Genomic DNA, 12,973 nt, shown 5'->3' with positions numbered 1-12,973 from the left:
ACTTAAAACGTTGCCACTTCCACGAACTCCATACAACTTAATCTTAAGAGTTAATTCTTAAACAAGAAAGCTCCCTCGTTTCTGACTATTCTTTGCATGGTCTCAAGAAACAATTTAGGGTACTGCGACTAGGTAGTTTCTCGTCTCTGTTAGTTTATTATTATTATTATTATTATGGATCTCTGAATCGAGTTTTGTCGACTATTCTTGAAACATCTATATATCTCCTAACTGATCGTGTTGCCATCATTCAAAGAAGATTTAGGTGTCTGGGAAATTACCAGGTATTGGAGAAACATAATCTTCCAAGAACCCTCTCAGGATTATGAGAAGGAATGCGGTAGGATCTTATTTAGCATCAGTGATGTGAGCACAGAATAGATTTAGGAAGGTTGCAGCGTACTGTTTCCCTCTCCATCAAAGAATAATATTAATCTGGATAACTAAATTCAAGTGCTATTTCATGAATCAGTTTATTCATTTTCTCAATGATTTGTTTGAAATTAAAATTCAGCTGTTAGAGTCATTCAGTTATTATATATTTATAAACAAGTCCTCTGAATTAAGGCGATGTTTTGCGTTCGACAGGTAAAAGATTTTAGAATAAAGAGAGACGAGATCGTGTTTTTATGGCATGATTGAGAGCCGGTTACCGAGTTACGCAGCACCTGTTGGCTGGCTACTGAAATTAAATAATTAGTGACTGTTTAAGTTGGTTAGGGCGCTATTGAGTAGTGGGGCCATGACTGTGGCAGTGAGACTTCGCCCCCTCTTACTCGTACTTAGAGCTCTGCAAAGAGGCCCACTTCTCTTCTCTTTCTACACTTAATACTCGCTGACCATCTATTGTCAACCCATAATTCGGATTATATTTAAATAAAACATCTACTTATAAGTTGGCTGTTCAATTTAAGAGTTGTTTGATGAAATTGGACCATGGATTTGGCGCGCACACTTCCGTGATGAATTTAAAATGAAACTGTGAGAATTTAATATCAAAATTAGCGGAATTAGTTGAACTTTTTTTTTAATCCAAGCTCGTGGCTTCAAAACCTTTTCTCAAAGGATTGATGCTTCCACCCTTGTATTACTTTTAAACTTTTAAGAACTCTTACTTATATCTTCAACTATAGTATTTTACATCTTCCTTTCACGCTTGATATTTAGCATTTTTAGAGACATATATCCCACGAAATATTAAAATAAAGTATAAACCTTCAGCTTCTGAAGTTATTCGTGCTCTATATGAAGTCGAAAAGAAGATGGTTGCAGTATTTTTATAGTTAAGTAACGTTAAGAAGAAAGATTCAGGACGACCATTTACTATTGTGAGGCTATATACAAGTCACTGTCGATTCATTTTCAAACATTAGTTCCCTAGCGCACATGTCTTTACTATAACTGTTAACAGCCACCATCCGTTTACTGTGATAAGTGAAATAGAAAATATAGGTTAAAAATACGTAAGAATAGTGAACATGTGACAAAATCACATGTCTTGGAAAAATAGTATAGGCCATAGTTAGTTTACGAGTAAACATTTTCTGTTGGTGTAAGAGATCAATTTAAAAAAAAAGAAGTCTGACTTTTGTGTTTTAAGGGACTGTGGAAGAGTTTCAGAAAAGATGAAACAATCAAGAAGTTCCCAAAGGACTTACTCTTGTACTCAAAATACTCGTTGGCATCGGTAAACTATAAGTTGAATGTGCATAGCTGATGTATTTGAATAAAGACGTTGATTTTTAGATAAGATGAGTACTTATTGTACTTATTTTTTTGTACGTCAGAGTTTTTACAAAAGAAATGCAATTATTTTGTTTAGCAATGGTACGTCAACTAGAACAAATGAAGAACGAACGTTCCAAGAGTCGTTGCATGAAGAATGGTCCAAGTCAGGAGAAATCTAGTGGAGCCCAAGAAAGTTACGAATGCGTTGCCATTCATGTTAGCCCTGATCTTGGTGAGAGGATAATGCTGTCTGGTGAAAGAGCCCTTCTTGATGAGGTATTAATATTATTACAATATTAACAGTGGTAATTAAAATTTTGTGTTGCAGACTATATTTCAATTTTTTTTTTTTTTTTTTTTTTTATGCAGGTGTTTCCTGAGACAGGCCAAGCAGCTATGGATGCACGCTGCGGGGTCGCCTGGACACAAACGGATGCTCGCCAAGTGATACGTTTTCCATTAAATGGATATTGCAAATTAAATTCAGTGCAAGCGATTACCAGATTATTAAATGCTGGATTCAGAGTGGCTGGAAGTAACGGTGGAGGCGTTGAAGGGCAACAATTTTCTGAATACCTTCTTGTAAGAAGAGCACAACTTTGACAGACGATGACAACCAATGAAAATTAAATATCAGATCACACAAAAACACGGCTGTCATCACCCTTAACTTTGCAGCAATTAAAATAATTATTGTTACGTTTTACAGTGTTTATAAGTTTCTTATTTCCATTTCATTTCGATTTTTACAAAAAAAGAAAAGTTTGAAATCAAAATATTTATGTATTAAAATCTTTTACGTACCCTTTCAATAATTTGATTAAATTACGTGCCTCTTGGTTAGTGAGTTACCTTAATTTTTATGATTGGTTAAATTATTATTACAGAGATCAGTCAAATATTTAATCACTAATGTTATAAATATGTATAATTTATCAAAAGCGAGTCCTTTTATTTCTATTTTTGATATTATTTGTTAATTTATATAATTTTAAAATGTTTATCATTTCAGATTTTTTTTTTTTTAAATTCATTGAGCTTTATTTTTGTTAAATTTCAATTAATCGGGCGAATGTTAATAAAATAATTTTCTACTTTGGTCCACATTTAGTCCAAATTAATAAACAATTGTTTCGAAAAATAAAAATGAAACTTTCCTATAAGTAAACATGAATCTGGATTTTTTATATTTTAACGGGTTAATCAACCGGATTGAACGTTTCTGTATTTCGTGACAAAAAATTAAACAACAATTGAAACACTTTTTGCTTTTCTAAATGTCAGATTTCAGCTGGAAAAACATTTTGCAGATTTGAAGTTTTCTGAATTTCAAAGATGTACAATACATATTATATGTTAAATTATTTATTTTAAGGAAATTCATCGGTTTTAAAATGTCTCTGTCCCGGTCATATGGTGCTTGAAACGCGCGAGAGTGAAACCACTTTGGTTCTTCAGAGAGTAGGTGCACTTTTTCTGATCAAAATGTGGTTGAAAAACATTGGAAGACTCTGTTTTTTGTTTATACTCGTTTAAGTGAGTCTCTAGTAATCACGTTCTGCACTGTTAAAAAAGAATTCATTCCATAATTCAGGCCCCCCAAAGTTCAATTTATTGATGTGCAATCTTAATAAAATATTTATGTACACCTGCTCTCTCGTAGTCGCCTTCCTTGTAACAGAGATAGAGACCCATCTTTTGAAATGCACCTGATAAATATAGCTATTCAAGAGCAAAAACATAAAAAAAATAATTTCAAGATAGTGCAGTAAACATAATGTGAGATTTTTTTAAAATTGAATACTTGTTTTGGTTCAAAAACAACTTGGGAAAAGTTTTAATAGAATAATTCTTTGAAAAAAGCGATTATTCCAAATAAATTAATGTTTGTAATAAATGAATGAACTCACACATTCAATTATTGTTACATGAACAATCAAAATTGAGCTAATACAACTCTCTTAATTTTTATAATTATTATTGCCGAATTCTGATCAATATAAAGGGACCATGTTTTTATAATTAGCTTAATGTTTAAGCAGGTTGTTCTGCTTAATAAGAAAGAAATAAAAACTGATTTGATGTAAGAGAGTTGTTATCAAAGAATCAGTTTGTTCTCTACAAATGAAAAAAGAGACCAAAATTCGTCTGACTAATCATACCTTGAGTGGTTCCGTAAACCTTTTTAGTACAACTGGACGCGTTTTATTTATTTTTTGCGTGGAAAAGATTAAATTTTATGTTTTAATTATCACATAAATCACCAGGAAGGATTACTAATGATTACGATTATTAATACTTTATGAAAGAAAGAAAATATTCATGTTTATTTCATTAAAAATTTAAAAAAAAAAAAAAGCAGGAGTATTCTCCTAAATGTTCCCAATGTCGCTTATCCAAGTGAACACAGTTTTTCGACACTTTCTCTTTACGCCCTTGGCAACAACTTTTGGACTTAATGACCTTTTGGTCGCTGTGCACCCTTCAACAACAACAAAAAAAAGAATTATCTGTCATTTAACTAAATAATTAAAAAAAAAAAAATTTAGAAACAATAACATGAAAAAGTTTTATAAAATTTAAGGTATATTTATAAAATATATACACTGGGCCAAAAAAGTCTGTGAACACTAACCTAAATTTTATTACTTTTATTATTATCTTATTAGAAACTTCTTTTATTTTCAAATGAAATATACTATTCGATAGAGAGAAACCAGAGTTTTTCATTTTATATTCAATCTTTTATTTTTGTTCAGCAGGAATATCACAATTAAATGTTTAACAAAACAACACCCCAAACGAATGCAAAAAAAGTCTGTGAACAGCTGTATAAATATGTAAAAACATTAAGATAACAAACAGAAAAACGATTGAATAAAGTTTGAAAGTTCTCTATTGTATTGTAGAAACCACTACAGTCAGTTCTGTGAATAAATAATCTAATTAGTACATATTTAACCACTAATATGGAAGTTCCCAGACCAATTCGAGAACTTATTGTGACGTTGTGAAATGAAAGAAAAAGTATTCGAGAAATAGGGAAGATAGTTCAAAAAAACTCTTCAACGGTGCATAATATTATTAAAAAGTACGAAAATTACGAAAATGTGATTAGTAGGCCACGCAGTGGGCGGCCACCAAAACTTAATTCCTTTCATAAACGATTCATTTCAAGAAGAACCCAGGACAAGCACTCAAAAAATCAGTCAAGAATTATCAAGTGATTATGGTGTAAGCGTAACACCACAGACAATTAGAAATAAATTACATGAATACGATTATTGCGGTCGAGTCCCAAGAAAAAAACCCTTAATCAATAAAATAAATCGTAACCGCCGATTGGATTTCGCGAAAGAATATGTTTCTAAGCCTTCTAGTTTCTGGGAAACCGTAATCTTTTCAGATGAGTCGAAATTCAATGTATGTGGGTCTGATTGACGACAAAAAGTGTGGCGAAAAAGAAATGAAGCTATGAAAATGAAAAATATGAAGCCTACTTTTAAGCATGGGGGAGGCAACATTCTGGTGTGGGGTGCATGAGTGCTAAAGGAGTGGGCAAGTTAGATCTAATTAATGGTATGATGGACCAATATGTGTATGTGGATATATTAAGACGCAATTTAAGAGAAAGTTCAAAAAAATTAGGGTTGGAGGGAACGTTTGTCTTCCAACAAGACAATGACCCGAAACATACCGCACTAAAAACTCGGGAATGGCTTTTATATAATACACCCCGGCGCCTAAACGCCCCTCCACAATCACCAGACCTTAACCCAATTGAACATTTATGGGATGAAATCATCCGCCAAATAAATAAAAGAGAAATAAGAAACCGTGAACAACTAAAAAACGCTATTTTAGAAGAATGGGATAAAATTCCAACATTGACGACCACAAAATTAGTAGGATCGATGAAAGCTCGCTTGTTGGAAGTGATTAGGAACAAAGGAGGTCCTACAAGTTTTTAAAATTTATAATACACGTACAATGTGTAAGAATTATTTATTTCTGCAAAGTGTTCACAGACTTTTTTTGCATTCGTGTGTGGTGTTGTTTTGTTAAACATGTAATTGTGATATTCCTGTTGAACAAAAATAAAAGATTGAATATAAAATGAAAACTCTGGTTTCTCTCTATCGAATAGTATACTTCATTTGGAAATAAAAGAAGTTTCTACAAAGATAATAATAAAAGTAATAATATTTAGGTTAGTGTTCACAGACTTTTTTGGCCCAGTGTAGATATATATTAAGATTTTCCTAAAAAGAAAATAGAAAGATTAGCCGGTCAACTGATCTGATTCTGCCCAAGACTGAATTCAGTGACCGTTTCGACCAATATGTAAATAAACTTTTTTGTAAGCATTATACATATATAAATATATTTATTATTAAAAACAGTAATAAAAAAAAAGTGACGTTTAGAATTTGTGCGCATAGCATAATTAGGCATTAGATTGTTATTGGAAATTGCTAATAACAAACCAATAATAAATACTAAAAAATTTTAAAGGAAAGAGAAAACCAGTTTCTTGTAAAGGGACTATTTGTTGTAATGTCTAACTTTGTGTAAATTGGTTATGTATGCTTTTGTTTATAATAATAACATTACTATATTGGATGTGTTGTTAAAGTTAATTTAATCAAAATAGATTGCACTTAGCGTGTTATATACATAAAATATAAATATGAATAATTTAAATATTTTTAAGAAATGTGATTATTATTAGTTTAACTTTTATTTTTTAAATTCGTGTAAATATTAAAGTTAATTTTGACCATTTAGTGTTCATTTATTTAAAATAAATAATTCTTTTCCCTTAACAAAAATTATTATTTAAAAAATAATTTTTATAAGCAACCGCGCAACTCATCTGGTAAGGTTTAAGAATTGAGTCGGGTTAAATTATGAACATGGTGTAATATAAAATGTTAAAAGTTTTCTTGTTAATGTTTTTAATTGCGAGGTTTCTGCTGCAGCTGCTACGAATAAACAACACTTATATGTTTTATAGTTTTTTATTTTAATTGTACTTTATTACACAAGGTACTATATACACTTGACGCTAACTCCCAGTACACAACAACAACAACAACAACAACAACAACAACAACAACAACAACAATGACGCTGTACAGACGCTACAAGCCGCATTACTGACGCCACAATGCCGCCAACCCACAAAGACAAAATTACCAATGTATTAATTAAACATTATTTAACACACCCCCTAATTTTATCTTTATCTATATCAGGTATGCATTTATTTATGAAACAATTAAGTCTTTAAATTTATTGAATTTTACTCCACCTAAAGGTTTTGTGAAAATGTCTGCGACTTGATCATTCGAACTACAATGTTTTACATTAATTTCACAGTTGTCATATTTTTCTTTTATATAATGGTATCTTACATCTATGTGTTTTGATCTTTTATTTATGTTACCATTCTTTATTATATCAATAGCACTTTTATTATCTATAAATAATGTACAGTTCAAGTTTTTACCAGTTAGTTCATTTATGAGTTCTTTTATAAAAATTAATTCTTTACAACATTCGGCACTACTAATATATTCACTTTCCGCACTTGATAATGCCACTATATTTTGCTTTCGCGAGCACCAGCTAACCGGCCCGCCTCCATAGTATATCACGAATCCAGTTGTTGAGCGACGAGTCTCAGGGTCTCCCGCATAGTCAGCGTCTGAGTAAGCTATATAAGCTCTTCTTCTATTTATTTTTATACCTTACTCGCGGATTTCTCACTTCTTTCTTTCTTTTAGGTAATAATCCTTTATTTTTGAGCATTTGGTAGGTTGTAGCATGTTTTTCATCTCCTACTGTATCTTCTTCTTCTTTGACTTCTCTGTCACTGGTTTCACTCAGCTGTTCTAGCTCTTTGGCATAAGTTTCTAAAGGCATGTTTTCTGTTTCATCAGCAAGTCTTAATTTCTTCTCCTTTTTCTCTACATTTCTCTCCGATTTTTCCTTCTCAGCAAGTAATTGCAGTAATTTCTTCCGTCTCTCTTTTCTATTTTTCCCAGTGATTTCTCTATCCTTAACAGGCGAATTTCCATTTGGTGCAGTTATTATATCAGTCTGGATTTTATCCTCACTAACTTGATTATACTGTAATTCACTTTGAATTTTTTTAAGCTTACATTCGAGATTTCTTTTTTTCTTCATTCAATTCTAAAATATGATTTTCTAATGGTTTAACATCCGTTTTTAATTCACCTTTTCCTTTCATGTACTTATTAGTCATCAAAGATGCTTCTTCGATCTTTTTTAGCAATTTAACTTTAGACGCTCGTAATTCTACGTACAGTTGTTTTACTTCATCTTCTAAAGAAATTATTTTATTTAAATTAGCTTGCATACATGTCTCGCAGTCGAACTGAGATCTTTCATTTTTTAAATTCAATCCATCCACCATTCCACTGAGTTTATTAATACACTCTTGACTTACATGTCCCAAACGTCTGTGCCATGTTCTGGGATTCAAATTCTCTGCAAAGTTCGCTTCTACTCTTTCCTTAATATCCAGATCTACCGAGTATAGGCCACTGGAATTCCGTTTTCCTTGTAACACTATTTCATCATTCGTCATGTGACTCGAAGATCCCGAATCCAATATCCACTTGGAGTTTGATGTTTCATTAGCCAGAAAAGATATGTCGTGTTTTTCAGGGTGTTTATTTTTTCTAAAATAGCAGTTCTTCTCATCATGGTTATTCTTTTTGCATATTTTACAGAATTTACTTTGCCTCTTATTGGGGCAAAACTTGGATATATGTCCTGGTTTCGTACAACTAAAACATTTTACCGGTGTTGAATAAGAACGATTTGTTTTATTTTTAATCTCGCTTTTGAATGCTACTGCAACATCCTCTGAGCATGAGAAACGTTTCTCCTCATTTGCTAGTCTTGTGATTAAATTTGACAGTGTTTTTTCCTCGTTGGGGGTACTCTCCCAGGCACTCCAAAAATGTCTATATTTACTGTCAAGACTAGTTAAAATTTTTGACATAACCATGCTGTCGTTTATTTCATTATTCAGGGCTTTTAACCGAAAAACCAGGTTTTCTAAAATGCTAATATTAGTTGATATATCAACGCTATTATTAAACTTGAAGTTAAAAAATTCTTGCATTAAATCGAATTTTTGTTGCGTTGAATCACGCTCATACACTTCTTTTAGTTTTTTGAACATTTCTTTAGAGTTATTGCAAGTCATAACATGTGTCAGTGGTATTTTGTCTATTGAGAGGATAATGAGTTTTTGCGCTTTTGCGTCCCTCTGAACAAACAAATTATAGTCCTTATGGTCTTGTGGAGGTGACGCTTCCTCCCCAGACACAATGCCATATAACCCATTGGCCTTCAATAAAATTGTTTTTTTTTTTTTTTTTTTTTTTTTTTTTTTTTTTGGCGCATCAACAGCTGAGGTCATTAGCGCCCGGAGCTTTTTCCAGTGCACTGCCGGCCTCCGGACAGTGTTCTCTCGTTACAGACAACACTGTCCATCACCGGACAGTGAGCTGTAAGAAGCTCCTAGGAAGAGAAAATCTAAGGGTCAGCTGCTGGATTCGAACCCGGGACCTCCGCGTGGGAGTCCAGTATGCTAACCTCATAGCTAATCCCTTAAAATTATTTTAAATTTCCAACACTGGAAGTCCTCGGGTTTCTTTAACTTGTCTATTTCTATCACTTCGTTTAATAGATTCATTTTTATGGGTTTTAATGTAGCAACGTGCAACTAACCTTTATATTCCTTTAGTAGTTTTTAAGATGGACAACGGCCTGGGCCCATAACCTGTTAAAAGTTTTCTTGTTAATGTTTTTAATTGCGAGGTTTCTGCTGCAGCTGCTACGAATAAACAACACTTATATGTTTTATAGTTTTTTATTTTAATTGTACTTTATTACACAAGGTACTATATACACTTGACGCTAACTCCCAGTACACAACAACAACAACAACAACAACAACAACAACAACAACAACAATGACGCTGTACAGACGCTACAAGCCGCATTACTGACGCCACAATGCCGCCAACCCACAAAGACAAAATTACCAATGTATTAATTAAACATTATTTAACATAAAACAACCACTATTTAATACAAGAAAACTTAACTAAATACATAGTGGTAAGAGAAATGTGTGGTGTGAGTGGGCACATTCTATTTTTCTAAAATAGGCCCATTAGGATGTATTGGGTAATATAAATCAACTACTGTTTGGTAAACAAACTAGTTAACAAGAAAATCCAACTACGTACGTATTACTAAAAAAAATAGTTTGAGTAAATGTTAAAAATTAAATTGAAAATGAAGTAAATTTTTGAAAAAACCAATCGCATTCGGCTTGTTAGAGAGAAAAGAGAGGGAAATTTGATGTTAAAAAAAAACACGGCCAAGCATCCATGGGTTAGAGATCAAGTAATTCCTGGAAATCTCTTTTTCCAGCTAATTTGCTAGGTTCTAACCCATTGGTCTTTGATGGTTTGTGCTGACTTTACCTCTCTGTAGTGAGTTTATCCTGTATATCTCAGGAACGGAGAATCGCAGAAACTTCAAATTTGATATTTTATTCAGGTGCCACCAGAAGAAGCCACAATGTTTTTTTGGTGAAAATATGACCACCGGATGTATCACTTTATTGATAAGATTTTTCAATGCAAAAAAAAACGCTTCTCAGATTTTTTTAAAACTTGGTATAATTATAGTTCATAATTAGTTCTATAACTTTTATAAGAAACATTTTTCTGAAATAATTCGATTAAGGGCACTTTTGGAGGAGGAGGTGATGGGTCAGTCCGGTAGAATGCCAGTTCGCTGTGATATATGGACTTATTTCCTTTTAAAAATTAATATGGATTAAATATGAATCAAAAATTCTATATTTTTGAAGGAAATTGGTCAACCAGAAATGCAATTTTACAGTTAACATGATTCCTAGTTTTCTTAGAGTTACTAGCATGATTTATTTTACACTTGCTATACCAACAGCACACAAAAGCACACTGTTACTTACACTTACACTGATACTTACAGCTTTTGTTATAAAAATTCTTTTTTTAAAAAAAAACTTCTATTAGGGCTTTTTTGGGGGAAGGAAATGATTGTCATTTTTCTAAAGTTCCATTTACACTAATACATGTTAAATATTAATCGTAAATAATTGTGTAACAAACATTCCATTTTTGAAGAAAAACTGTTTATTGGAAGATATACTGGGAAACCTGAACACCATACTGTCCTCAGGAACAGTCAAAATTTGTAAAAACTACTTTTTTGTATTCAATTGACTCAACGAATGTAGTTTTAGATGAAACCCATCAAACCCACGACTGAAAATTCTTCCTAACAAAGTAAAGAATAGAATAAAAATTTTAATACCTAATCTGAATATTATACTGGCAATAATTAACTTTTATATGCTTTAAAAAAGTCTACTTTCATTGTGTATTATTTTTATTATTATTAGTATTTATTTTTTTTAATACTGCAGTAGTAGAGAAGGTGATGTAAGACAAAGCTGAAAAGGTTGGAATATTGACTGGCTTAAAAACATTGAGAGAATGGAAAATAGAAAGGAGGTGGTATGTAAGGGAGCCTTAGGGTGTTGGAATTATGCAGGCAAAAGGGTAAATAGGTAGGTAGGTGTTGGTTATACGTAGAAGGCAAGTTGGACTGTGCGGGTGAATAGCCCAAAGGGGTGAGTTATAGCATTGAGAGGGCAACTCAATCTAGAGAGTCATGATGACGATGGCAGAGAGAAAGCGGCGGTGGCAACTGGTTGTGGCGGCGGTCGAATTGGAGGCGGAGAAGGATGTGCTGCCTCCAGGCTGATTCCCTTCGGGCAGCTCTACCTAGTCAACTAATGATGTACCTGGGCTACTCATTACCAAGCCCGACCATTGTTCAACGCTGAAATAGGATACCTTCTATTCAGCCACAATCTATCTCACTCGTTCCCTTTTGTACGAACACACAATGTTCGCATTTATTGTAAATCAAAATATTACTTATTTTAATATTATAATTTTTTTTTAAATTTTATTCTTCTAGAATAACATTGTTATGTTACCTGCATATCATAGCGTACCGTCAGTTAACAGTCAGCCAATAAAGAGGGCTTTTAACTGATTCAAAATATTTTCAAGAATTGATAGTAACTTTTCAGAATTTTTGTATTTTTGAACTGGTGATATGTAAAGAGACGAACAAAATCAAATCCGTGTTCAAATCTAAGTCGTTGCTTTAACCCGGTCACTTAGTTTCCAAATAAGTTATTACATCAAACTTTATACACTGCAGATAACATATTGTTACGTCCATGTTAAACAATCGCTTTAAAGTAAACTTTTAAGGCAGCCTAACATCCAACTAACAACTTAAATGTTGCGAACGGGGATGAAATAATGAAATTTACTAATAATATTTTTTTTGGAACACATTAAAAAGAATGACGCGCCGGTCTCCTGGCGTAGTGGCAATATCCAATTACCAATGAAGGTCACCTGAAGTTGCGATTATAGCTAGTTGAAAACTAATATTGTTTTTTAGGCGTCATGTTAGCCGAACGGTTAGAGGCAAGGTCCGCAAAGCTAATATGCGTAGTAGAGTTGGGTTCGATTCCCAGTCTAGGCCTTGGATTTTAATTAATTGTATATTTGAGAAATTTAAAGTTAAGTGTGTTTGCTATTCGCTACCGTCCACGACATCTAAAAGGTAGGTAGTTGGACATTAAAGACAGCCTGAAAAAATGGTCATTACTTAACTTTTTATATTCTCCGTTCTCGAACCATGGCATCTCCTGCTTATCTGTACACCGTCTTAATATTATACTTTACTTCTAACCAATAGGTTTAATTGCACTAGTATTTCAGAAATCATAAATTTGCCCCAATAATGGAAAATAAAACTGTAAAGCTGTTGAAGCTTCGCGTGCTCTATGTGCAATGAAAAGCATTCCTTAACGAGTGTAGTACTATTCAACGTTTTTTTTTCAAAACTTTATTATGGGCGACATGGTCTTAGAATTAAAGACAACAGTTCGTCATTGTCATTGATGCCGTTTTGCAGGAAGCCGTCAAGTTCAATTTAACTACAAGTACCTCAGCACTGCAGCAAAACTGTGAACTTTAAAGACATCTATAGTCGCAATCTCCATATTATGGAAATAGAATTGTGCCGCATGGACTAATTGACCCCAGAAAAATTGATA

At 32.7% G+C, this 12,973-nt stretch overlaps 1 protein-coding gene and 1 long non-coding RNA gene across 3 annotated transcripts in view; one reads left to right on the top strand and one right to left on the bottom strand.

Annotated features, from left to right (window-relative positions):
* The window catches only part of twz (BTB/POZ domain-containing protein twz), a 133,755-nt gene extending 129,669 nt beyond the window's left edge, over nucleotides 1-4,086 (top strand). Inside the window, exons 5-6 of the mRNA XM_074119615.1 lie at nucleotides 1,823-2,004; nucleotides 2,098-4,086. Coding sequence (XP_073975716.1) covers nucleotides 1,823-2,004; nucleotides 2,098-2,331 — 416 coding nt within the window. The 3' untranslated portion in view covers nucleotides 2,332-4,086. The remainder of the gene's footprint in view (nucleotides 1-1,822; nucleotides 2,005-2,097) is intronic.
* Nucleotides 1-12,973, bottom strand: part of LOC141449811 (uncharacterized) — a 47,676-nt gene that overhangs the window by 28,542 nt on the left and 6,161 nt on the right. The window lies entirely within an intron of this gene.

This window comes from Rhodnius prolixus, unplaced genomic scaffold, assembly GCF_049639745.1.
Source record: "Rhodnius prolixus isolate KJV_2025 unplaced genomic scaffold, Rpr scaffold_2, whole genome shotgun sequence".
NCBI classification, from domain to species: domain Eukaryota; kingdom Metazoa; phylum Arthropoda; class Insecta; order Hemiptera; family Reduviidae; genus Rhodnius; species Rhodnius prolixus.
Note: the sequence above shows the minus strand (reverse complement) of the source record. Positions and strands in the feature narration are given on the sequence as shown.